Genomic DNA, 27,903 nt, shown 5'->3' on the forward strand with positions numbered 1-27,903 from the left:
AAATCTGAGTCCAGTAGCACCTTTAAGACTAACCAACTTTATTGTAGCATAAGCTTTCGAGAATCACAGTTCTCTTCGTCAGATGAGTCTTAAAGGTCAGATTAGTCTTAAAGGTGCTACTGGACTCTTTTTGATTTTGCTACTACAGACTAACACGGCTAACTCCTCTGCAAATCTATAGTAGACTCTTTTTAGTGTAATAGCCAGTTCAATTGGAAGGGGAAAAGGGTAGCAGGGGGGGGAAAGACTCTTTTTTTCTCCGTTGTGGAAAAACGCCTCCTGTCTCCTCCTCTTAAGAACATCATCTCAAACTCTGTAAATTATGTAGCTGTTCTAAGATCCCCGAGGGCCCAGCTTGCATCTTCGTGTCCACATCTGTCAATCATTATCCAGGCTAAGAAGGTGGAGCCCTCTTGCAGTAAAGAAATGAAAAGGTGAAGGGGAAGGTACCATCAGATTTTATGCTGTCTACGAAGCAGCTCAGATGAGCCAGTCTGTGCAAAAGAATTTTCTTTTTGGTTCAGCGGCATTATTGCGAACCCTGAAGAGATCTCTCCACCCTCATCTTCAGCCCACTCCTCCGTACCCTCTACCTCCTCCCTTACATAAGATATGCTGTCTGATAGCAACACATAGCTTTTGTACACTGCTGGGGGTTGGTTCCGGTGGTGTGCGTGTTTTTTGCAGCACGTGTGCGCGTACATCTCTCTGTGTGCAGCCTTGTCGATCTTTCGTCTACGATCATGGCCATGAACCTCTCGGAAGCCGGCAATTCACTGTTGATCTACTTGGGTGTGACTCTGGTTTTTGGAGGAGCAATCTTTTACCGAGCTAAAAAGAAGCACGTGGAGAAAGAGATGCCTTTCTGGTGTGGTCTCTTCATGCTTTTTGTTCTGGAGATCCTGTGTTTTGCCACGCTGCGAAGTTTGCTGGGCTTGGCTGTCTTCTCTCTGGCATGCCTCCTTTACTGTTTTTATATACCTGCTTCAGCAATGCTACCTGTGGACCAAAAAGCCGTGCTCATCACAGGTAAGGACAGCATGCTGGAAAACCCATTTGGTAACATGGAATGTTCCTGTGAAACTTTACATGAGTAGATTTTCTCTGATACAGAATTGTTGGTGTTCCAATTGTTTGTGCTTTTATCTTTCTTTTATTGGCATGAATTTTTCTGCTCTATCCTTTTGTGAAACTTCTCAGGGAGTGGGGCTAAGCTTTGCAGGGTGAGGTATTTAAATTCTCTGTGCTTCAAGCAGAAATTATAGCAGGTTTTTCTCATCATAGTCATACTGTGGACATCAGCTATTAGGTGACATTTGACTGGGGTCCTTATCAGGACTTCTTATTTTTTTTGCGAACAGTTTATGGGAACAGAAATTTCGGTTTTGCCTTTTTCAGAGACAAAATGAGTGGGACAGAAAGTAATTTATGTGTGCGCTGCTTTAATCAAAGCACCTGTCATAATAAAGCACACCTGTCTCCAGAAGGTGTAGCAAGCCATGTGCAAGAATGAACGGGTGCGAGTGTGTGCCGTAAATGGGTTATCTTATCTGCCTGCCTGGTTTCTTGCCAAAGAAAGAAGAACGCTGCTATTCTGGGGGGTGGGGGGGTGGGAAAAAGGAAAACATCAGCGGTTTCTAAAATTTAATGGCTGTTTACAAAGAGGACTGGAAGACATGACAATTCTTCATCCAGGAAGACTTCTAAGGGCCAAGCTACACATGACGAATGACACTTGAATGGCAAGTGTATTTCTCCCTGTTCACTTGCCCTCCACTCAATCCACTTGCCGTTCAAGTGTCATTCGTCATGTGTAGCTTGGCCCTGAGATATGTTCCATTTTCTACATTAGGTATCAAGTCAAGGTACATCAGGTTGCAATGCAGCTTGCTACTTCTCATGCGAGTGATGTGTGTGAGTGTGTTTCTTTCCGTTCCAAAGGTTGTAGTCACAGGCAGTTGTAAACCAAGCAGAGAGGCTCAGAAAATAGTTGAATTTGAGTTGGCTGGTGTTCTTAAGGAGGTCTGTACCAAAAACAGACAGGCAAGCCATAAAATCATGTCTATAGCATGTCCCTCTTGCTGTGTCTCCACAGCTCAGTTCTGTCCAGGTTGTGCAGAAGTGACGGGCAGAGAAAGGGAGGGAAGAGAGATTTGGATGAATACCGCAGGCTTTAAACCTTGCCCAGACTCAGAGTTAATCTCTATTGCGCAAGATGTGCTCTAGGCAGTTCTACCTTTGAAAAATTACCCTAATTAAATTGTCTCTTCTCATTGTTCATAAAATATTCTCTCTATCTTTTTCTCTCTCTCTCATTCTGAATGAATTCCAAGCAAGCCACTGATTTTGGGTGGCAAATGGGTTGGTGACGTCAAATCATAGCTGACCTCTGAGGTTTTCATGGAAAGAGGCTCACAGAGGTGGTTTGCTGTGGCCTGTCTCTGCAACCCGCATCTTCTTTGTAGATCTCCCATCCAATAATAATCAAGGCCAGTCCAATTACCAACCAATTACTAACCCTGCTTAGCTTTGGAGACGAGATTGTGCTTGCCTGGACTATCCAAGCCAGGGGAATTGCAAATAATAACAACAAAATAATAAATTTGCTAAGTAATACATGCCAAAGGCTCCACACCTGCAAGACAGGAATTTGGTCCCTTTTATACGGGCAAGATTTGTACCTTTGACACATACTTAACAACTGCCCCTTTCAAACATGCTATCCTTCTTGTGACTAAACATGCAAAGGAGACCTGGAATGGCATTCAAACATTTTCTTAGCATGATACCTGTTAGCTGATGAACCAGCTGTAAAACTAGAGGAGCCCAACTGCCAAGAATTAGAAAAGGAAAATTCACTTACAATCTGACATTGCTCAAAAATGGATTCCCTCCTTTGGGAATGTCAGAGACTAAACTCACATTAAACTGTATTTTTTTGTGCTATTGTAATGATACACAACCTGGATTTTCCTGGACAGTGTAATAGCGCAGTGGTTTAACCTGCTGCTTTTCTCAACATGCATACAAAGAGAGGCATGTGCTCTATGCAAGAGCGCAGGGTCTTCGATAGCACAGTATCCTAGGCTGGCCACTAGCCAGGTGCCTCCTCCTCTAGCCAGGAGCCCCCTTACCTCCCCAGCCTGGATGTGCACAGGAAAAAAAGGGAAAGATGACCTTATTTGTACTGGCCTTCTACAGACACGAGAACAAAAGCTTTTGAACCATCTTAGGAAACTACTAGAAGAAACCATTGTGAGAACAAGTCCCAAATCTCTCTGTTCATTGGCAATCAAATATTCTGCTGATTATCTCCTTTCTATGGATGTGAAACATTGTTAGTCTGCTGAGCCAGGTGTGTGCAGACCTGGATGCACCTTTGGTTGCCGCACCCAAGCTGGATGTGCACATACGCGAGTGCAAAAAGAGGCACCGCTGTGCTGTGAGCCAGTTGGGCGGGGGTCCTGGTGGCCTGCTCTTCTTCTTCCCTGCCTGCATCATAGTGGCACTGGAAGGGGCAGGGAAGACAGGCCAGGCGAGGAGGCCCTCGGCAGCAGGGCTGGTACCAAGGACACCACTTGCCGCTCCGGCTCCCCTGCCCCTCTGGCAATATCCTTGAGCGGCCTAATCGGTGGGCCACCTTTCACATGATCCTCTTCATGGACCTTCTCAAATCTACAACAAAATGGTGGCTTGCGACTGGGGTTACGATTCCCCCACCAGGGGCGAGGGATCCCCAGATCCCACTCTTCCCCCTGCACCCACTTATTTGGCTGGTGGGGGGTGCGCTCCCTGGGGTGCCCCCTCCCCAGGCAGCGTCCCTGGGCAGAGGGTGCGTCCCTGGGCAGAGGGCGCACTCCCACACTGTGAAAGCAGGTGGCAGCGGCAGGAGCAGGCCGCCACCCCTGCTGCCGCCTCTCGCTGCCACTGCTGCCTCTCGCTGCCACCCCTGCTGCCGCCTCTCACTGCCACTGCTGCCTCTCGCCGCTGCTGCCTCTCACCGCCATGGCCCCTGTGCGCCAAATGACAGTGGGCCACAGTCATGGCGAGAGCGAGTGGCCACTGTCGCCGTGAGAGCAGGCAGCGGCAACAAGGGCACCCTTTGACCCTGCCTGATGATGTCACTCGCAGAAGTGATGTCATCACTTGAGCCGGGAGTGCACACGCATGGGAAAAAGAAGCCAGGGTAAGTACTGGCTCCCAATTCCCCGGCGGGAGACTACAGGGACCTGGAAATTCTACTTACGACCCAGGAGATGAAGGTCCCATGAGCTGAATGAAGACAACTGGAGTAGCCCATCTAATGGTGTATTGATCTCATTAGGGACAGACAGACAGAGAAACAGAAATTATAGATGTAATAAATAAAGCTTGGGGCTATTCAGAGAACTTCGTCCAGAGAACAAGGAATGAATTAAAGTGATTTCTTACTGGCCTGTCTATCCCATGGCATCCTAAAACCACACAAATCAAATTTTACATGTTTGCTTCCTAAGTTATCCATCATATATAGTGGGTTTCCTTTACCCAGAGGCTACACAAAAGTGTATAACAACACCGGTTTGTCTAGAGAGAACACTGCAGATATGTGCGACTCATAAATTCCTTGATTTCTGTCCCGCAGGTACTTTTCATTGACCTCAGGTCAATTGGGGAGCTTATCCAAAATCTGGCATGGCATGTAAGCCAGAAGGTCAAATGTTGGATTGCACTTTGATAGGCTATTAAACACAGATCCAGACATGACAAGACCAGGGAGCTGTGCTAAGGATACTCGGAAGCAAACCTTGAATTAACATCGGTTAAGTGACTCAGGGAGGCAGCCCTGGAATCCTTTACTCAGGGCCAAACTACAAGTGACGCCTGACACTAGTTGGACACTTGTCAGCTTCCCTCAAGTTTTGATGGGAAATGTAGGTGTCCTGGTCTTGCAGCTTGGCTCTCCGACTGCTGTCCAATGGACTTTTCAACTGTCACTTGTCCAACATTCTGCCAAGCTGCCTACATTTCCCATCAAAACTTGAGGGAAGCTGACAAGTATCCAACCTGTGTCATTTGTCACTTGTAGTTTGGCCCTGTCTGGAAATATAGGAAGCAGTTACCAAGAGTGCCTCTGAACTCAGTAATGAATTGCCTACTGGCAAATACCCTATTCATCTAAAATTAGAGGCTGCTGGCTTCTGTGTCAGAGAGTTTAATTCTGTTCTTCCTCCAAGGAGTTCAGGGTTGTCCCCTCAGTCGATGTTTTAATCCTCTCAATAACCATCTTAGGTTGAGTGAGACTAGCCAAAGATCACCCAAAGAGCTTTGTGGCTGAGGAGAACTTGAAGTTGAGTGTCTCTGTACCTAATCTGACACAATAATAACAATAACAGCATTTGATTTATATACCGCCTTTCAGGACAACACCTACTCAGAGTGGTTTACAAAGTGTGTTATTATCCACATGACAATCACCCTGTTAGGTGGGTGGGGCTGAGAGAGCTGTGACTGACCCAAGGTCACCCAGCTGGCTTCAAGCGGAGGAGTGGGGGATCAAACCTGGCTTTCCAGATAAGAGTCCTGCTGCTCTTAAGTGACTGACCCAAGGTCACCCAGCTAGCTTCTAGCAGAGGATTAGGGAATCAAACCTGGATCTCCAGATTAGAGTCCTACCGCTCTTAACCGCTGTACCAAACTGGCTCCCACGCCACTTTGTGTGGCTTCTTCAGGCAGGTGTAATGTCATTGATGGACTTTGAACACGAAGTCGCAACTGGCTTATAGAAACCCCATAAAGTTTCGTCTCAAGACAAGAGACGAGCAGAGGTGGTTGGCCACTGTCTCCCTCTTCCATTGCATTCCTTTCCCTCTGAACAGGAATTTAATTTCTCTGACAGACATAGAGGTAGAAAATATTGATGTAATAAATAAAGCTTTGTTAATGCTACTCAGAGAATTTTATCCGGAGAACAAGGAATGAATTAAAGGACAGTGATTTCTTACTGGCCAACCTATCCCATGGCCTCCTAACACCACAGAAGACAGATTTTCCATGTTTGCTTCCTGGCTTAGCTATCATATACTGGGTTTCCTTTATCCAGAGGCCATGTAAAAGTGTATAACAGCACCAGTTTGTCTAGAGATAACTCTGCAGATATGCGGAACTCATAAATTCCTTGATTTCTGTACAGCAGTTGCTTTTCATTAACCTCAGGTCAATTTGGGAGCTTATCCAAAGTCTGGTAGGTCCTGTAGGACAGAAGGCCTACATGCCTCAAAAGCCACTTTCAAATCCTTCCTTACTCAACCATGAAACTCACTTGACCCTTCTACTGTTTCCCTGCTTAACCTACGTTGAAGAGCTGACATTTCTTGACACTCCAGCAGGTCCATGGTTCGGCGTATAACTTCTCCAGTTCAAACATTCTCTTGGTCCAAGACTGGGGAATGTCTCCTGTCCGAGGTCTTCTGTTGTAGACATAGATGAAGACATAGATGAAGCAGTCTCCTTCCCAGCACCTTCTAAGCAGTCTAATGGAGATCTTTTAACTGGTGATGCCAAGGATTACACCTTGATCCATCTACATGCAAAGTTTGTGTCCACCGTTGAGCCACAGGGCCAAGCTACAAGTGACGAATGACACAGGTTGAACACTTGTCAGCTTCCCTCAAGTTTTGATGGGAAATGGAGGCATCCTGGTCTTGCAGCTTGGCTCTCCGACTGCTGTCCAATGGACTTTTCAACTGCCACTTGTCCAACATTCCGCCAAGCTGCCTCCATTTCCCATCAAAACTTGAGGGAAGCTGACAAGTGTCCAACCTGTGTCATTCATCACTGGCAGTTTGGCCCACTGATAGAAATGGCTCTTATCACCTAGCGCTATTATCCTATAGCCAGACTTTCTTCCAAAGTTTTCCAAACTGCTTCAGTTTCGAAAAAAACGTGTGGTAAGTTTGCACTGTTCAGGTGTGAGAGACAGTGGGGCAGACTGCCATTGCCTGGAGGATTCTAAATTCTCCTCAACTAACCTCATAGATAAGATCAATTTTGTATAGGACATAAGTGTTGTATAATTGGCCAATTAACATGTTTTCTTGCGGAAGAACAGCTTGAGCCTGGACTGTGCTGGTATTCAGTATGTTGCCATGTGTGCGATGCAGTTGTTTACTTTCGAGGACCAAAAGAAGAGGAAGGATTATGCTAACTTCCCAAGTGGGGCTGCCCTTGGAGTCTATTCAGAAGTTACGGCGGGTGCAAAAGAGGATGACACATTTATTAGTAGGATCCCTCAGGTGGGAACATATTGGCAGCGACATTGGCTGGAGGTACTCCTCCAGGCCCAATTCAAAGTGCTGGTTTTGACCTTAAAATTCCAACACAATTTGGTGCCAGCTAATTTAAAGGACCATATCTCCTGTTATGAGCCAGTTCACTGGCTCATAAAGTGCCCCGCCCCGAAAGCTCAGAGCCCCATTACCACCGCCGCACTGTCTGTTTTCTGTAGGAGTCTCTCCCTCCGCCCCCCGCCCCGGCAGGCATATAGTAGCTAGTTTATAAGAAGGGATTCTCTAACGGGCAAATTGCGGCTTCCCTCCCCTCCTGATTTTGTGTGCTAAGTTTTTAATTATTTGTTGCCTGCAGGTCAGCTTTGGTAAGCCAGCCATAGTTGGCAGGAGTGGTGACACGTGCTTTTAAAATAAATAACAAGAATCCGTTGAAACCATTTTAAAAGACCAGTAAGATTAATATTGTTGTTGTTGTTGTTATCTGATTTTCAAACAGTTGGACATCTACAAACATTTCCCACAATCGAGGCAGAAACTACTGCCCCAGCCCTTATCCTAGATCCAAGGTTCTCATACGCTCCTGTGCACATCAAGAAACTTGCAACTCTGCCAAAAAAGATTATAATTGAAGACGATTTTGAGTTTCTCATCCTGACTCACACATCCCCCTTTTTGATGATGCATCTCCTTTGTGAGATTCAAACATTTGACTAAGCATTTTCATAGCATTTTTTTGTTTCCTGGTAGTAAATTCGTCTGTGAATGGAATGCATTTTTCAATCATATTGTACGGATTCCTGCCAGAAGAAAGGGGGGCCTCTAAGCTTAATGAAGTAGAATTAGGGTTCTCTGATTGAAGATATATACTGAAGCTTTATTGTTCTTTGCTTCAGTGTGTCCTCAGTCTTAAGCCTACTTTCTACTAGCAAGATGTAGTCAGCTAGCAATTTCTTATTTTTTACCAATGTAACGCTATTTTTATCCTTCATGTAGTAAAGCATTTTATAGAGCTAAACTGGAGTGTCTGTCCTCATTCATTCCAATGTGCATTTCAGTAAACTCTGCTAATTAAGTATTAATCTCTTACAGTTTGCTTAGAGAGAGGTAGCTTGTTCATGGCAGTCCAATAAACTTTGCTGCTAGATGGTCTACGTCCACAAGCTACGTTCTTTCCACATCCACCTCCTCCTCAACTGAGCACAGTAGGTGGCAACATAAAAACCAGTCCCCAAACATGTTATCATTTTCTAGGGAAAAACCAAGAAGGAAATCTTAAAAGTGGCTTGATCCTCAGTAGCTTTTCCTATGGGGTAAAGGAGGCATGCAGACCAAGGCTTTTTTCCAGCAGGAACGCGGTGGAACGGAGTTCCGGCACCTCTTAAAAATGGTCACATGGCCGGTGGCCCCGCCCCCTGATCTCCAGACAGAGGGGAGTTGAGATTGCCCTCCGCGCCAGTGGTGCAGAGGGCAATCTAAACACCCCTCTGTCTGGAGATCAGGGGGTGGGGCCACCGGCCATGTGACCATTTCTGCCGAGGGTGATTTAAACTTTAAAAAACTCCTCCCTTGTTCCAGCTGACCCAAAGTGACGCCATTGTGCAGTCCTGAGTTCCACCACCTCTTTTCCCAGAAAAAAAGCCCTGATACAGACCTCTGTCTGAAGGCATACTTTAGAGACAGAAACCTTGCCACTCAGACATTTGGGTTAAGAAGACAGACAGAGGGCAGGTTTAGCTGGCCTGCACTCCAGTGACGTCACCAAAATTTTCCTAACCTAATTAGTGGCTGCCCATTACTCCTCTGTGTTGATATTTAAAGCCCATATGGTTCAGGACCAACATACCTGAAGGGCTGTGTATTCTCTCATGAATTAAAATGCAGGGGGAATTTGAAAATAGGTCTCCCAGGTTCTACTTTGACACTTTAGCCACTATACCACGCGTGCACACAATGCCTATCTCAGGTAGCATTTTGCTAGTCTAGTTATGCTATGTATTTATCGATTCATATCCAATTATTTTTTTTTAAATGCAGTTCTGTTATATTAACCTTGAGCCACCCTTTTCCATAAGCAATGGCAATGAGCTTTAGTTACTTCACCTCTGCTTCTATAAATCATTCTTCTGTGTAGCCAAAGAACACACAGTTATATTGCTAGAACTTACAGTTATATCGCTATCTAGAAACAGTTCTGTGGGGCAAAGTACATAGTTCCAATATACTCTCTTCTTTATGCCTCTCTTTTCAGCATAGACTACCATCCAGAGTTCTTCCCTTGGTGGCCAGGAATCTAGCGGGGAAACATGCTATGAAGATCAGCAGAAATAAAGAGGGTGGGAACAGTTTAACTTTTAGGGCTTTTGGCCAAAAGTCAGAATCCCAGAAGAAGGCTGGTCAAGATTACAGAGGGTTTTACTTTGCACCAATATTTGAGTCCAATGGTACCCTTCAAGACCAACAAAATTTTCATCTGACAAAGAGAGCTGTGGTTCTCGAAAGCTTATGCTACAATAAAGTCGGTTAGTCTTAAAGGTGCTACTGGACTCTTTACTATTTTAGAGCTCCTTAAGGAACTCAGATCCTCGTAAAACCTCATACCCTGAAAATCTCGATGGTCTCCAAGGTGCCACTGGACTCAAATCCTGCTCTTGTATTGCAGACCAACATGGCTATCCGTGTAAAATTCTGCACTAAGAATTCTGCAAACTTCAGTGCAAGCCCAATCGTAACTTGAACTTAACTGTGATTGAACTGTGTGGTTACATTATAACTGAACTCCTTGTCAGGCATCTTCAGTGCTTGTGTTTGATGTTTGATTAGCGCCAGCGTGGTGTAGTGGTTAGAGTTTTGGACTAGAATCTGGGAGACCAAGGATTGAATCCCCATTCTGCCATGGGAACTCACGAAGTGACTTGGGGCCAGTCACACTCTCAGCCTAACCTACCTTACAGGGTTGTCGGGAGGATAAAATAGAGGAGAGGAGCATGATGTGAGCTGCTTTGGATGCCCACTGGGGAAAAGGCGGAGCTTAAATGAAGTAAATAAAAACAAGCAAATAAATAACAGAGTGCCCCATGTATTGTCGAAGGCTTTCACGGCCGGAGAACGATGGTTGTGACACTGAGAGATCTCTATCTTTTGGTGCTACACCTCTGAAGATGCCAGCCACAGCTGCTGGCGAAACGTCAGGAACTACAATGCCAAGACCACGGCAATACAGCCCGGAAAACCCACAACAACCAACAGAGTGCCCCGTTGAGCAGCTTTGCAAAGTGCTCTTTGAAGACTGTTTGGAAGCTTCAGTTTTGCAGAGTGACTTTATCTTTGCTTCCGAGCTGGCTCAACCACTAGGCAAACCTAGACAATTGCTTTGGCACGAGATATTGAGCTACAGCAAAAAGGCAAGAAGAACCTCCTCTGCTGGCTCGAAAGAAAGTTTGGTTTAAACCAGAATCTAGAATCTCCATATCTGTTGACACTGTCTTTCTATAGCTATCATGATTAGAGATGGGCACGAACGGGGAAAATTCCAAATGATTCGGTTTGTGGTTCATTGCATTTCACAAACCATGAACTTTCACAAACTTGCCCCAGTTTGCGAACTGGTTCATTCAGTTCATGAAAATGTCACTTCTGGGTCAGCAGGTTTGCAGAGAACCCATCCCCCCCTCTCCATTGCCTAGGAAATGGATTGACTGGTGCCAAGCTGTGTCTGCAGCGACAAACTGAAATACGAACCAAACGAACTGGGCTAAAATTCATCACAGTTCGTGGGAAATGAGCTCCCACAAACTACCGGTTCACGAACTACAAACTGGCCCAGTTTGTGACAAACTTCTGTTCGTATTTTGGTTCATGCCTGCCTCTAATCATGATAGAACAAGGAGGAATTTTGGAGATCTTGGCTGTTTTTTATTTTTACATTGTTCTTTTGGAATGTTCCAGGAGTTCATTCTAGACTTCTTGCTTTTCTGTACATTGAATTTGAGGAGCTCCAAAATCACTTAAGACACCAGAAATCCTTAAGCCAGGCTTGTCTCTCTCGCTTATTGGGTGATTTCTCTTGTACATTTTAATTGAATAGCTGCTATGTTAGGGATGCAAAATATTTTAAACAAACTAATCTACGATATGTTTATTGCAATTAGCCATTGTCCATAGCAAATTTACAATTTAAAACACACAATGAATATACAGTCCATAAACTCCGTAAACTACAAAACATCAATACATCTATAACAGGTAGAACCCTGATGCTATTTAATAGCAAATTGTCTGTCAAAAAGCTGCTTCTGTTACCACCTTTGTTCGTAACTTTCTTGCCGCAACTGCAAATAGACTTTGTAAGATACCTCCTCACCTAAATCAGATAACGATATAGAAATTTTCTCCACTTCTGAATATTGGAGAAGCTGTCAGTCCCCACCCCACCCCCAGAAAAACAGGTTTGGAAGGCTCTTTGGAAGCACAATCAAAACCTTATAAAAAAAAGCTTATAGTGAGTTACATGGGAACAATATTTTAAAAAGCCGTTTGTAACACACCTCTTTCCAAGAAGCCATGGTGCAGGGCCAAAACAGAAACAATAAAGATTGCAGATCTTCATGCATCTGTCAGAGACAAAAGGCAACATGCAAGCGCTACTCTGCTTTGGATCAGAACCAAGCAGAGCGGAGAGGGAGTAAAGGTTTAAAACATCTACCTCTGCAAATGGGAACTAAGCTTCTTATGCTGTTAACATTTCAAAGCAGGAAAAAGACAATTCCTTTATAGAAAGCACACTATTTGGGAAGTAAATAAAAATAAAACAAATACACCAGCTTTTTTCTTTAAAATATGAATAAAAACTTGTGTGGAGAGGGAATGTTAGCTAAGCAGTGTTTGAAACATTACATCTCCTTTCCCACATATGTCTTGCATATGCACCGGCATGTGGTTAACCTTTTACAGAAAGATGGAAATATGTGATATATTTTTTATGTTTGTTGTGGCCAGGGCTTTTTTTCTGGGAAAAGAGGTGGTGGAACTCAGTGGTGGAACTCAGGACCGCACAGTGGCGTCACTTTGGGTCAGCTGGAACAAGGGGGGGGGGGTTTAAAGCTTAAATCGCCCTCGGTGAAAATGGTCACATGGCCGGTGGCCCCGCCCCCACCACTGAGCGGCACAGAGGGCTATCTAAAGTCCCCTCTGTCTGGAGATCAAGGGATGGGGCCACCAGCCATGTGACCATTTTCAAGAGGTGCCGGAACTCCGTTCCACTGTGTTCCAGCTGAAAAAAAGCCCTGGTTACGGCCCTCATTAATAGATTTGTCTGCAGAAGGTTGTAGGTTCCATTCTGTGCATTGTAAGTTCATAGATCCTAGGTACTCAGAGGAAGTCTTTCTTTAACCAGTTTGGCATAGTGGTTAAGAGCAGCTGGACTCTGGAGATCCAGGTTTGATTCCCCACTCCTCCGCTTGAAGCCGGCTGGGTGGCCTTGGGTCAGTCACAGCTCTGTCAGAGCTCTCTCAGCCCCACCCACCTCACAGGTTGATTGCCATGAGGATAATAACAACACACTTTGTAAACCACTCTGAGCGGGCATTAAGTTATCCTGAAGGGTGATATATAAATCAAATGTTATTATGTTCTTATTATTTTCTTGTCTCTCCTTTTTTTACAACAGAAAAGAAAAACTCATGAAATGTTACTAAGTATGGGTTACAAGAACTGCAGTAAATAGTTCTTGTAACCCATACTTAGTAAGTAGTATTAGGTTGTTCTGAAGGGGCGTATATGTTGTTGTTGCTGTTGTTGTTATTTACCTGTGATCCTAAAAATCTGCTATCAGTCAAAGAAGAAAATGATGAGCTAACCAGATAACGGGCACTCAGGGTAAAGCAAATACACTGTGCTCAGCTCAGAGAAGTTCACAGACAAACCGTGCCAGGAATATTTCAGATAAGGAACCATAACTCAATGGCAGAGCGCATGCTTCACATATACACGGTCCAAGATCCAGTTCCTGCATCTTCACCAAAAAGGTTGCAAGTCTCACAAAATCCCTTCTACCTATATAGGAAAGTACTGACATAATCTACTCCTTCTGTGAGAGATTTTAAAAGGCTGCTGGTCCATTTCTCTTCAATTTGGTTGCCTTGGTCTGGATTTGGAATGAGTCAGCCCATCTCACAGATGTACCTTTTGATAGGGAAGCCGAATGGTATTTCTTTCCTCTCCCTTGTGTCAGGAAATCTTGCTACGGCAGATGGGGAGAATATCTGGTCTAACGCGTCTTTGATTTGTGTTTCTTCAGGAAGCGACTCTGGGATTGGACATGAGCTTGCCAAGTTCCTGGACCGCTCAGGATTCGTTGTGTTTGCGGGCGTTTTGAACGAGAGAGGGCCCGGGGCAGAAGAGCTGAGGAGAGCCAGTTCAGAAAGGCTTTCTGTCCTGCAGTTGGACATCACCGATTCTCAGCAAATACAAGAAGCTTTTCTTGAAGTAAAAAAAAAGTTGAAAAATGCAGGTATCTCTGGTGTTTCCTTTATAGTTGTGTGGGATACATTCTAGAGCAAAATTTTGACTCCCTCTTCCCATCTTGCTCCATTGCTGCAATTTTTTTCAAGGAACAGGAATTCATATATAAATTCAACACTATAAAGGTCGACTTAGGTATGGAGAAAAGGGAACATCTTGTCCCTTTAATAGATGTATAATGGAACTTTTTTGGTCAGGTGAAGATATTTACCTCCATGCAATGAAAATCTTCATCTGCTCATTTCCGTTTACAGTCTTTTTAAAGGGGATAGCATTTTTTCCCCTTCAGGCTGTTGACAATCCTACCTGGAAATCCTTGATTCAGTACAGAAAATATATTCCCTTTTTTTACATGTTGAGGTTTCCAAGAAATGATAGGAGAAGGACAGTTTGGAAATTCCACTCTGACCATCAAATCTCCTCCTCCACAATTGCCTAAACCTTTAGGAACTTAGCCTAAATTTTTTCCCTTTCCTCCTTTAACCCTCTGTGGGCCAAGCTACACATGACGAATGACACTTGAACGGCAAGTGGATTGAGTGGAGGGCAAGTAAACAGGGAGAAATACACTTGCCGTTCAAGTGTCATTCGTCATGTGTAGCTTGGCCCTTTAACTGAGCAACTTCCAACATTCCTTGGCTTTTGGGGCATGCTCAGTCTACATCAGGCCATGTTAACCATCTCATCCTTATTTCCTATTGGTTATTTTACAAAACTGTATCTTTCCACCTACCTTGATCTATCCAGGCAAGCCCGATCTTGCTGGATCTTGAAAGCTAAGCAGGGTTGGCCTTGGTTAGCAATGGGATGAGAGACCTCCGAGGAAGACCAGAGTTGCAATGCAGAGGCAGGCAATGGCAAAACATCTCTGTTAGTCTCTTCCCTTGAAAAACTAAGCAGGGGTCCCTATAAGTCAGCTATCACTTGAGGACACTTTCCAACATTGCCATTTTTCTGCCTATCTGTGGTGGGGTTTCCCCTGCAAATCTCAGCCTTGTGTATGGTTTGCCTAGTTTTTCAGCTGTGTATGTGGATATACAAGGGCCAGTCACTTGGCTATTAGATTTAGTAATAGATAGATGAGTAGCCATGCTTGGTCAGGTTAGGTGGGTAGCTGAGGGCGAAGCTACAAGTGACGAATGACACTTGAACGGCAAGTGTATTTCTCCCTGTTCGCTTGCACTCCACTCAATCCACTTGCCGTTCAAGTGTCATTTGTCACTTGTAGCTTGGCCCTTAGTCAGCTCTCAAAAGCTTATGCCATGAAAATCTTATTGGTCTCTAAGGTGGACTCAAATCCCGCAGATTCATCTTGCTTTGCCAGTTCATCACGGTTGAGAGTGGTCCACGCCCAGCGTGATGGAATTTTCTACTTGTTTAATTGTTTAATTTGACATTCTTATCATTTCTGCTCCACATAATAATGAAACACACCTATCTCTAGCATTGCCTCAAGTTGTAATAAATGCTTCCCACTCCCACCCTTTTTCTGTTTGTACTCGTGTATGTGCGTTTGTGTATTTTTGCCAACTTAGCAGAGTTACACCCTTCTAAGCCCATTTGAATGGAGTAACTGCTTTGGATGGCACCGCATGCATTTTTGTGGGCTCTTGTGACTCATAAAAAAAAACCCATATTGAATTTACTGTTTCAGCTTTAAGAAAAATAATCAATGGTTATTATATACCACCATCTCCAATACTGGAACAAAATAAACTCAATTTGTGTTTTTTTTTAATACTGAAATTTAACTTTGGTTTATTGTCGAAGGCTTTCACGGCCGGAGAACGATGGTTGTTGTGGGTTTTCCGGGCTGTATTGCCGTGGTCTTCACCTCTGAAGATGCCAGCCACAGCTGCTGGCGAAACGTCAGGAACTACAATGCCAAGACCACGGCAATACAGCCCGGAAAACCCACAACAACCATTAACTTTGGTTGTCAATATTTACATTTTAGCAGGGGTCATTTCGTAGAAAAAGAGCTGGAGGACCTCATTAGCATAACTCATTAGCATATGCCACACCTCTTGCCATCACCGGAAGTGTGTTATTGGTATAACTGATTTGCATATGCCACACCCCCTGACATCACCTATCCTGGCTGTTTTGGACCCAATCCTGGCCATTCAGGGCCGAAATTGGGCCCAAAATGGCAAAAAGGGGCTGAAAATGGCTGAAAAGGGGCCCAAAATGGTCAGGATCAGGCTGCTGATGAGTGGGAGAGTGATCCACCACCCGTCAGAGGCCCGATCCAGGCCGTTTTGGCCCTGATCCAGGCTGAAACGGACCCTAAATGGCTGAGAGTCAGGTGGGCAGGGCCATCTGACCTGTGACCTCTTTGGGGAACTGCCGGAACTGCGTTCCTGTGTGTTCCCCCTCGAAATGAGCCCTACATTTTAGAATCAAAAAGTGACAAAAACCTGACAAGACAATTCCTTGATGTCCTCCACACATTACGGCGTGTACCCCACCCTGTATCAAATGGAATACCTGATTTGTGTGTTCTTCTCAATTCCTGCAATTTGATCACAGGGTGGGGACGCCAGTGCCAATGTCTGTACTCCATAACGTGTGAAGAGGGCAGTTTAAACAAAACTCAGTTTTACTCAGTTCTTTTGCATGTCTGCCCGATTCCAATTGCTGCTGCATGTCAGATTGTATCAATCATTGGTTGCAAATGTAGTTCCTCTCTTCATTGCTGCTTTCTTGGCCCTTGCTGCCATGGCTACCAAATTGGAATGGGTCTCACAATCTCTTTTATCCGTGAATATTCACTGAATGTATGCTGATGGGTTTTTCCACTGGGGAAATCTCCCAAGAACTAGGGTTTTGCTGATGCTTCACATTTTTGATTTATGAAAGTCCAGCAGAGCCCCATGGTGCAGCTTACCACTCTGGTGCAGAGTGGTAAGCTGCAGTACTGCAGCCCAAGCTCTGCTCACAACCGGAGTTCGATCCTGGCGGAAGCCGGTTTCAAATAGGCAGCTCAAGGTTGATTCAGCCTTCCATCTTTCTGAGGTTGGTAAAATGAGTACCCAGTTTCCTGGGGGTAAAGTGTAGATGACTGGGGAAGGCAATGGCAAACCACCCCCGTGAAAAGGCTGCCAAGAAAACGTCGTGATGCAACATCCCCCTCATGGGTCAGTAATGACTCGGTGCTTGCACACCTTTACCTACCAGGTAGATAAGTAGACAGGTGTGGTAAGGGTCAGTTTACTGGTAAAATACCAGGTTGATTTACTGAAGTGTGTGTCGGGGGAGGGCAATGACTTGTTTCATGCACTTCCTTCTTTTCTCTGGCCAGCTCTTTGGGGCATCGTCAACAATGCTGGGATACTGGGATTCCCTGCCGATGCTGAATTGCTTCCCATGAGTAACTACAAGCGATGCATGGAGGTAAATTTCTTTGGTCCCGTCGAAGTGTCAAAAGCATTTATGCCATTACTCCGAAAATCCAAAGGACGGCTAATTAACATATCAAGTATGGCAGGTGAGTCAAAGAGATACATTCTGCAATTCTTAAACTTAGAGATTTATTTGTTTGTTTGTTTCCATTTCTGTTCTGCCCTCCCCACACATGCAGGCTCAGGGTGGATTACACTCCATAAAATATTACAATAAAACTTACATATAACAATTTAAAACAAAAATAGCAAACAATATAATAAACATCTAAAAGTACAAAGGTACAAAAAAAGCAGCACAGAGGTGATCGATCAGACTGCCACCCAACCGTCACTTTAAAAGTTACTTAAAAAGTTTAGATGGTGATGCTTCTAGTAGGGAGGGACTCGTTCTTGTCTGTTCGGCCGGTGGGGGCCCAGCTCAGCCTTATCCATACGCCTGGCAGAACAGCTCCATCTTACAGGCCCGGTGGAAGGATAACGCTTGTGAGTTGTTTGTTCTCTGTGGATAACAGCACTTTCTTTCATCTTACAGCTAGGGATGAGAGTGGATCTTATGGCCCTGCTCTTTTGCCTAGAGAAGAAAAAAAAATCCTCGTTTTGTTTTGGCTTCTTTGTGCGAGTTGAACCGGTGACTCTTTATTTTCTGTTTCCTCATACCGATTTCCCTCCTATTCAATTGACACAGCTTTTACTGTTATTTTCTTATGTCTGTTGTGCATAAATGGTCCATAACGGCATGCAATCGATGAAAGTGAAGTAAAAGTGCCAGAAAAGATTGTACAGATCAGGGAAAGCTGCAAAAATGGAAAGCATAAAGGATAACACAACGAGAGGATAACTCCACTTCTGCTTCACTCGGGTGTCCCTCCCTTCTGGCATCATCTCAGATTTTCTGAGAGCCAAGCTACAAGTGACGCCTGACACAGGTTGGACACTTGTCAGCTAACCTCAAGTTTTGGTGGGAAATGTAGGCGTCCTGGTCTTATAGCTTGGCTCTCCATTTAATTAAAGTTTACAGAAACCCCCCTACACACACACAGCGGAGGGGAAGGGGGGCGCCCAGCAAGAGCCCGACGCCTGCACTCCCCTCCCGACTGCATGTTCTCCCTCCCATAGACTGCCGCTCTGTAAACTTCTGTAAGCTGCAAGACCAGGATGCCTACATTTCCCATCAAAACTTGAGGGAAGCTGACAAGTGTCCAACCTGTGTCAGGCGTCACTTGTAGCTTGGTTCTGAGTTGCGGTCCCACTGGTCCTTCCAGGTTCCTCTCCCATTGGGAAACGGGAGAGCATCCTTGCTGCTTTCAGTGATACAACATGATTTTCTGGGGTCATCTCACCTTTGCTGGCAGAAGAGGCATCTTAGAGGAAGTAGAGTGGAACACTAACTTGAGTGAGCTGCATGTGCCCTTCCAACTGGATAAGGGCCATTATTAAAGGGACGGGTGGACCCTCAGCTGGTTTGTGGGTCTTGGCAGGTGCCCAACTCTATTGTCAGATGCTGCTAGCTATGGCAGCGCTTCCACTCCCACCTGAAATATCATATTATCATAACTAGGTCATTACTTATGAGAAAGGATTTTTTTGGATATACGAATTGTTAATGAATTGATTGCTTTTCAATTTAACATCCCACTGACTCCAATAAAAAGCAATTGCCTTCTTTGCCGAATGTGTCTCTTAAAAACTAGCCCCTTGCCAACTGAGTCATATTTTACATCCATAACACAGCCACACTATGAGAATACATAATGTGCTGTTTTCTATACACATCTTTAGCATCCCACCTCTCTATAAAACATTTGTTATAATGGAAACATGAGTTGTTTGAACTAGTTGAGGACATTTGTTCTGGTTTGTCATCAGGCTGCCTGGTTTCTTTTCTGACAATTGGGATTGATGAAGACAAGGCAATAGCAAACTTGGTTGTTGTGGGTTTTCCGGGCTGTATTGCCGTGGTCTTGGCATTGTAGTTCCTGACGTTTCGCCAGCAGCTGTGGCTGGCATCTTCAGAGGTGTAGCACCAAAAGCACCAAAAGTCTTTTGGTGCTACACCTCTGAAGATGCCAGCCACAGCTGCTGGCGAAACGTCAGGAACTACAATGCCAAGACCACGGCAATACAGCCCGGAAAACCCACAACAACCATCGTTCTCCGGCCGTGAAAGCCTTTGACAATAGCAAACTTGTTAAAAAATGTTCCCTCGTCTGGTTTCAGCTGCTTTGAGCTCTAGTTCCGACATGGCAGGCATCCGCCTTCTGAGCCAAATGGCATATGTGTTTATCACTTTCACTGGGGGTGGGGTGGGGGGTGGAAACGGGTTTGTCAAAAGTGTCTGCAGTACTTGCATCTGACGAAGAGAACTGTGATTTTCGAAGCTTATGCTACAGCAAAGTTGGTTAGTCTTAAAGGTGCTACTGGACTCTACTATTTTGCTACTACAGACTAACGCAACTAACTCCTCTGCATGAAGTACTTTGGACTTACAAAAGTGGAACAGAGAACCACATGAGAGCCGTAGGAGGTGGCAAATGGAAATGCAAATAGGAAACTATGCAGCAAGTTCAGAGATGGGGGTCAAATATGCTGCGCTCGTTTTCAAGTTGCAGGAGATTTTTTTAAAATTTTTATACAAAGAAAAATTCCAAACTGGTCTGCAGACTAGCGTGGTCCATTCTACTCTTTCTCAGACTTGAGATGAGAACGAGACCTGAGATGAGAAATGGGAAGTCTCTGTTTTGACTTTTCTCTGCCAGTATTATCATTCATCTTTGTTCTTTGGGTTAATTTTTCTTCCTTAGAAATATTTGCCTGAAACCATTCATGAAAGTGTAACACCTAAATAACAATATAACACAAAAATCAAATAATGTACACATATACGAAAAGCCAAGTGGACCAATTACCAACTAAATAAGCATCAATAACAGCAGCAATAATTAGAAATGATTATTGAAACTGAAAACTGTAATAAGACCAAAAGCAAATTAATGGGGGGGGGGTAGAGACAAAAGAAGAGCATTGAATGTCAGTAAAAAAAAAAAACTTCTAAGGTCAAAGATCTTGGCTTGAAACCAAAAAAAAAAAAAAAGCCAACAATGTGACGAGGGGCGTGGAAAGAGGAAAAGAATGCCATAGTCTGGGACCAACCTCTGAAAAAGCCCTATGGCTATGGCTATCTGCCTTACATCTGAAAAGCCTGAGATGGAAGATAGCAATGACCTGACAGGACTATAGAAGGGTTGCTTAATCACACTTTTTGGGTTTTAAAGTAGCAGAAGGATAGGGCTATAGAAGAGTTAATGAATCAAGCCCACTGGCATAGAGCCTTCCATAATGCATAACCAGCAAAGAGCCTTTCATAATGTGTAACCGTGGCTTGCCAAGCCTTTCTGGAATGATAGCAGGGCTGGCACAAGCCCGGAGGAATCCAGAATTTACCTTTTGGGATGTCTTGCGCTCACACAAAGTGCCCGCATCTCCTGGCACCATATGATGACATCGCTTTTGGGAGTGATGTCATCACACAGGCCCCAACAGTACTCCCGGCTTTCGCACTGGGCTGATTAGGGCCCCCAAACGGGTTGAGTCGGCCCAGGGGGGAGCAATCCCAGGGCTTGTGCAATGATGCCACTCCTGGGAGTAATGTTGTTGCACCATGCCAGGAGCATGCCCTTTTCTTGAGTTCCACCACTGAGTTCCACCACCTCTTTTCCCAGAAAAACAGCCCTGGTAGCATGTAAAGCATTTCTACGTTTTGGAGTGACCAAAAGGATTCAATCATGTTTAGTGCAGAAAACTGTTGAATTGAAAGCTCCTCTCAGCTGCTGAATTTATTTGGACAGATGAACAGTAAATCATACAGAGACATAACAAACAAAGCTTTGCCTATACTTTGAGCTTATGGATAACTGTTATTGCTCATAGCACACTAGCCCTTCACTCACAACCAGATATGGGGCCTAGTACATAGTTGGTGGAAGAAAATACTTGCATGGATGGTCCAACTTGTAATTTCTCCCCTAAGCTCATATTTTCCTCCTCTCTCAAATTAAAATCTGTGATTAATTGGATCAGAATATAAATTTGTCCAGCTCCTGATGCATGACTGTATTACAAATTGAACAGGCATTTCCTCCAAATGTGTTTTCCCCCCTCCTCCTCCCTTTCATCTTGAAATACAACATAGTTTGAAAATGCTTTTGCATGATACCTTGGTGAATTGCCACCAATCACTGGAGACATACCAGGAGTCTTTCTCAAAATAAGGTAGCTTCATACCTCTGCTTCAAAAACATACAGTGAGTCCCAGGCAGAGATCTGGGATCCTTCTGTCCTTTGTCTGGCTCTGAGCTGAGCAGATTGCCCGTTCTTACTTCACACTAAGAAATTTTGCAAACAGATGGAAAGAGATTGTATGCTTCTTATAACTGGAAATGAGTGAGCGTCATGCATGACGGAACCTTTAAAGCTCAGACTCCTGGAGTTTTTATTCACCCGGTTATTGCAACAGGACAAAATACAAACATTTACAGTGTGCAACTCTAGGAGCTCTTTGATGAGAGTAAGCCCTGCTGAATAAACCTCAGTAGGATTCTCAGTAGACTCACTGAAGATTGCTTTGTTAATTGTTTTCACAATCCAAGCATAGGATTTCCTTCTTTGAATCACATGCTTTCTTCCTAATTAAATAAGCCAAAATGTAGTTCCATTGAGGAAATAAACTAATAAATTAGGGCCGTTTCCACACGTCTTACCTGCCTGCGAAACATCGTGCGAAAGACCCGGAAGACCCCGTTTTCTCACGTGAAATTGTGCCAGGAAGATGCTGTTATCCAGGAGTTTTGTGCAAAATCGTGTCTTCTTGGCTCGATTTCGCACGAGAAGACGGTGTCTTCTGAGTCTTTCACACGATGTTCCTCAGGCATCTCTTTCCACATGTCTTACCTGCCTGTGAAACATCGTGCGAAAGACCCGGAAGACCCCGTTTTCTCACGTGAAATTGTGCCAGGAAGATGCTGTTATCCAGGAGTTTTGTGCAAAATCGTGTCTTCTTGGCTCGATTTCGCACGAGAAGACGGTGTCTTCCGAGTCTTTCACACGATGTTCCTCAGGCAGGTAAGATGTGTGGAAATGGCCCAGGTGTTGCTTCAGCACTGACCACTTGCAGTTAACAAGAATTCTTTTCTTTCTCTTTTTTGGGACTAGCAAGAATTCTTTTTGTCTTCTTTTTTTTTGTCCTAGGAAATAATCCTCCCCATCGCCTCATCTTTAACCTCAATATCGTCTTCAACAATGCTATAACCTTTCTTTCAATCACCAGCCTAACAAGAAGAAAGCGTCCAAAATGTGATCTTGTCTCTATTGCTCCCGCAGGAGGTATCCCGATGCCGAAGTTTGCAGCTTATGGAGCATCCAAAGCAGCCCTGTCCATGTTTTCTGGAGTAATGAGGCAGGAGCTTTCCAAATGGGGTATTAAAGTGGCTGTTGTTCATCCATCAGCCTTCAGAACTTGTAAGTCCTTGACATTTTGCTTCGTTCTCCAACACCTGTGGGTGAATCTCCTTCGAGACCAATGTTCTCAAGCAGGAATGGCAAATGACCGTTAGAGAAACCCATAGGGATGTGCGGAAATGACTCGCTGGTTATGATTCCGGGTGGAGTTTTGCCTCAGCCATACAGTATATATGATGACATTTATAAAAGCTTGTCACTCATCCTTGACGGAGGCCTTAATTTCTCCTTCCATTCACCTTGCTGGCCCCGAGGGTTTGCTTTCTTTGTATAAATACCAGTTGCAAAGGGGGAGGGGGTCCCTTGAGATGTAAAAACAACTCCTCAAACAGTATAGCTCATTAGAGGCTGTCTGACAAATTGATTGACATGATCGCTTTCAATTTATGATGACTTCTTGCATCAGGTTAAATAGAATGTGTATATGGTGATGCAGCTGCCAGAATGATCTATCATGCTTGGCATATTCATTTTTTTGTATTATTATTGTATTGTCCCATACTATGTTTTCTAAAGCATTTATTTTGCTGTGGCAAATTGGTACCTGAATGTGTGACTGTACACTCAGGTGACTTCCTTAATAGTGTGCATGTTTAGTCTAAGCTCACAAACATAAACATAAGATAGTACAGATGGAAAATGAGACTCTAACAGTATCATTATGAATCAGTTATTCAGCACAGCTCAGATGATCAAATGCGGGGCTTTTTTTCAGCTGGAACGCGGTGGAACGGAGTTCCGGAACCTCTTGAAAATGGTGACATGGCTGGTGACCCCTCCCCCTGATCTCCAGATAGAGGGAGTTTTGATTGCCCTCCACCCTCCGAGATCAGGAGTTGGGGCCACCAGCCATGTGACCATTTTTCTCCAAGGGCAACCCACTGAGTTCCACCACCTCTTTTCCCAGAAAAAAAGCCCTGATTGAATGTTTATTAGTATACTGAAGTGGAGTTCCATTGAGTTCCTGATCAGCGTCAGGGTTTTAGTTCTAACCTTCAAAACCCTAAATGGACTCGGACCAGCATACCTGAGGAACCGCCTCTCCCTGTATGTACCCCGGAGAGTGCTAAGATCGGCTAATAAGAACTTACTGATGATCTCTGACCCCAGGGAGGCTTGGCTGGCCATGACAAGGGCCTGAACCTTTTCAGTCCTGGCCTCTACCTGATGGAACTCTCTGTTGGAGGACACTCGGGCCCACCAAGACCTTATATCTTTTCAGCAGGCCGGGAAGACAGAGATGTTCTGCCAGGCATATGGTTGAGGCCAGTCTAGGTGTTCTGAACATGCCTCCCAACTGGTCTCCCCTCGGGGGCATGGGGAGAGCTATATAACATCCCACAAACACGAGAAATCACAGTATTGGCATCAGCGCATACCCCCTCTCCCCCTTGGTTTGTATTATGGTTGGGAGAATGGAGGGAGCTGCCATACTGGGGTTTTAAATGTATTTATTGCTGATCTGGTTTTAATATTTTTGAATGGTTTTATTCTGTATTTCTATATTGTTGTAAGCCGCCCTGAGCCTGCTTGCAGGGAGGGCAGGTTAGAAATTGGATGAATTATTATTATTATTCAAATTACATGCAACACAATCAATAATAGATAAAGATCACGTGTTATCATTGATTGGTCTTGCTGAGCTGATACAAGTTTCCACCAGAGACCTAAGCATCAGCCAGATATCAATGTAATATGTACGCTCTTCCAAGTAATCCCGTCTTTTGCAGTTCTGTAGGTGTTATGTCAGAAAGCTGCAATTTTTCCATATAAGTTGCAAATTTGTTTGAAATAGTTCCCAGTGCCCCAATGACAATGGGAATTACTGTTGCATTCTTCTTCCATAGCCAGGTGGTTTCTATCACCAGATCTATTTTTAATCATTTTGTTTGTTCTTTTTCTTCAACTCTGGCACCCCCCGGAATTGCAATGTCTATTATCCAAACTACTGTTGTTGTTGTTGTTGTTGTTGTTGTTGTTGTTGTTGTTGTTGTTGTTGTTGTTGTTGTTAAGTCAATGGTAATTGATTTTTTTAAAAAAAATGGATTTACACACATCTGAACTGGTCATGTGAATGGCTGAATATCTGCACATGTCACAAAATGCAAACTGTCAATATGACGGTGTCATGAATCAGTTATTCAGCACGGCTCCGATGGTCAAATGTACATTAGTATTCTGAGGTCAATGGAAATCGGTCTTTTTTAATGGATTTGCATGCATCTGAACTGAACGTGTGAATGATTGAGTGTCTACACAGATCACAAAAATGTATGCCCTTATATCAGCATGAATTTGTGTTTTTGAAAAGGAATACAGGATGCACATTTGAGAGAAGTTGAACCGTTTTTGAATACCAGTACAACCCATGCAAATCCATTGAGCAAATATTCCCAAAGGTCTCTCCTTTGGACCATCCATTATTAGCTGGAGAGAGAGAAGTACAGCTTCCATAGGGGAGGGCATTGCCTCTACTTTGCATGCAGAAGGCCTCAGGTTCTGTCCCAAGCATCTCCAATTTAAAAGATCAGGTAGCAGGTGATATGAAAGGCCTCTGCCTGAAACTGCCAGTCTCAGTAGACAATATTGGTCTTGATATACCAATGTCAATCCATTATCTGGAAAAAAATGTTACCCAGAAACTCTGCCCCTCTTTTCTTATATCTTCTAGCTTTGCTAGAATGGTATGAAATCTAACATGAAGAAGCCCAGATGTTCATAAATAAATTGTATATTATTCTTGCAGCGATCCAGGGAACACCCGAGCAGTGGAGTAAGTTAGAACAGAATCTTCTTGAGAAGCTCACACCAGATGTGAAGGAAGATTACGGTGAAGATTATATCCTTGCTCTGAAGAACATTCTACCCCACATACCGACTACTTCCAGGCCTGATCTGTCCCCTGTCCTCTTAGATGTGTGGCATGCATTACTGGCAGTAAGGCCACAGGGTCTGTACACTCCAGGCAAGAGTGCTTACAAATACCTCTTCATCTTCCACTATTTCCCTCTCTGGTTTTACGACCGATACATGAGTAAACTCGAACGGGACTCATATGCGCCAAAAGCTCTCAAAGCAACACAGACCAAAAACAAAAACTCATAGGATTTCCAGAAGAACTTGCATCGTGCAAAAATTTAAGATAACATGGATTTAGCCATTGGCAATTATAGAGGATGAAGCCGCTCTTCACTTTTTAAGAGTGCTCCATGGTTTATTAAAACATTCTAAATGTGATAGAATAGGTTAATAGTATTCAAACAGGCATCATCCCATAGGACTGCCCAGTTAATTGCATTCTTCCGTCACTTACATTATCACTCGTCCTAAGCCGAACACCTCGTGGTATTTTGTGATCATTTATTTTCACAACAACTGCCCTTCCCTGTTTCAGACACCTTTCAGTGCCCCTTATGAACATGTTTAAATTGCCCTCACTCTGGATTGTCTTGACATGTCCTCATTACACAGCCAAATCAGGTGGGTGACATGGTGTCATGATGTTATCCCACTATATGATTCCTTTTTTTATTAAAATCAATTTTTTATTGAATGGGTTAACATACATTCCCATAATACATAATACAACTACATTTACCCTTTAAATCAGTATATATGCCCCCATCCCTTCCCCCTCCCCCTTTCCCCTTTTTGACTCCCAACAGCACTATAACCCCTTTATTTCTGATTATTATCTCTATTCAAATACTTGTCCCTATTATAAAAGGTAAAGCTTTTACTTATTCTCTATAGAGCTTAATAATTGTCCAGAGACCACAACTGTCCTTTCACATCCCACTTACTTTCAAGATACTCCTTAAGTTTCCCCCAGTCATTTAAAAATTCACTTGGATTTCGTTCTTCCCACTATATGATTCCTGATGGAGCAAGATCACCCCTGTGATTATCCCACGAAAGAGGAAGTGTGAACGAATGGTGCAGAATAAAAGGGAAACCGTATATGGTATGGGATTTTTAAAAAGAGGAATACTCACTTATTTGGAAGACATTTCCACTGTACCAAAATCATGAGTTTTGACCGAGTAATTAAAAACAGAGAATATCCATGTTAGCACATAATGTGAATGAATAATTGACAGTGATGAGAGACAACAGAGAACAAAGAGTCGGTTGGATGAAGAATAGCTTTTCAGTTAGGTCGACATCTTGACAGAGCCTCAGTAGTCTCAGCTGGCAGCCTGGAGACCCAACCGACCATTCAGGAAGTGTCCTGACACTATCTAACAGTGAAATCCTAGGCAGAGTCACTCCAGTCTAAGCCTATTGATTTCAGTGGGCTTAGATTGGAGTAACTCTGCTTAGGATTTCACTGTAATTGTGTTACGTGCTGCAGTTTCACCCAGGTTCCCTTGACCCAGGATTAACAAGGTGCATGTCAAGGATGTAATAAATTAGCAAACAGCTCTTTGGAATGCTGACTCCAAAGCAGTGAGTTTTTCTTACCTTCGTGCCAGCAAGGAATCCTTTGCCAAAGATGACGAAAGAAGAGGTGTATATGGACATTTTTCAGGTAGTCATAAACATAAATCAAAGATTTGTTATGCTATGCTCAAGGAGAGAAATGTGACTGCTCTAATTATATAATTGTAACTTATCAGTACTTTGTCCAGGTCACTGCGACCGGAGTTAATGATCCGAGAGGTTGCTTTCATGCAAGGCAGAATTTGAGTTGGAGCTTCCTGAAACCTGGCTGCTTTCACGCCCTAGGCTAGGAGTGTACCATTCACATCAGTTTTTAAAACTTGACGAAAACATTGGAGATGTTTTTGTCAGGGCTTGGCTGACAGCCGAAAGAGGCATGGTGTCAGGTATGTGCAGGAGATGTCTGACTTTCAAAAGCCTGTTGTGGAGCAAAAGCTTAGACAATGGAGCGTAAGTTCACACGCATGCAAGAAAATTTATCTACAGATTCCTTTGTCATTTCGTATCTTTCTAATAAAAATGTTGATTATTTCTTATTTCTTTTTAATGTTATTTGTAGTCCAACTTTCTCACTGAGACTCCAGGTGGATTACTTAGTATAAGTCAATACGGACACTAGCTGGGACATTCAATAAACAATACAATAGGATAAGGATAGCAGAAGTTTGAAAACAAGCAGGCTTCCAATACAGAACTCAAAAACAATGCTGAAATAAAGTATAAGGAGATTGAGATGACTTTGCCCACCCAGG

At 43.8% G+C, this 27,903-nt stretch overlaps 1 protein-coding gene across 1 annotated transcript; it reads left to right on the forward strand.

The window, feature by feature from the left end:
* The first annotated feature begins 481 nt into the window (after window positions 1–481).
* HSD17B2 (hydroxysteroid 17-beta dehydrogenase 2) lies at window positions 482–27,650 on the forward strand. Its single transcript, XM_055000191.1, has 5 exons — window positions 482–1,029; window positions 13,564–13,776; window positions 17,092–17,277; window positions 22,571–22,708; window positions 25,455–27,650. Exons 1-5 carry the CDS (start codon window positions 744–746, stop codon window positions 25,811–25,813), a joined length of 1,182 nt encoding a protein of 393 aa, XP_054856166.1. The 5' UTR covers window positions 482–743; the 3' UTR covers window positions 25,814–27,650.
* The last annotated feature ends 253 nt before the right edge of the window (window positions 27,651–27,903 follow it).

This window comes from Eublepharis macularius, chromosome 16 (assembly GCF_028583425.1).
Source record: "Eublepharis macularius isolate TG4126 chromosome 16, MPM_Emac_v1.0, whole genome shotgun sequence".
Taxonomy (NCBI): Eukaryota; Metazoa; Chordata; class Lepidosauria; order Squamata; family Eublepharidae; genus Eublepharis; species Eublepharis macularius.

What these genes read in the sequence shown, in the direction of transcription:
- HSD17B2 (XM_055000191.1), top strand. Translation starts at nt 744, where the DNA reads ATGGCCATGAACCTCTCGGAAGCCGGCAATTCACTGTTGATCTACTTG. An exon ending in AAAAAAGTTGAAAAATGCAG is followed by an intron (nt 13,777 to 17,091) that starts GTATCTCTGGTG and finishes TTCTCTGGCCAG; the next exon opens with CTCTTTGGGGCATCGTCAAC. An exon ending in TCCATCAGCCTTCAGAACTT is followed by an intron (nt 22,709 to 25,454) that starts GTAAGTCCTTGA and finishes TTATTCTTGCAG; the next exon opens with CGATCCAGGGAACACCCGAG.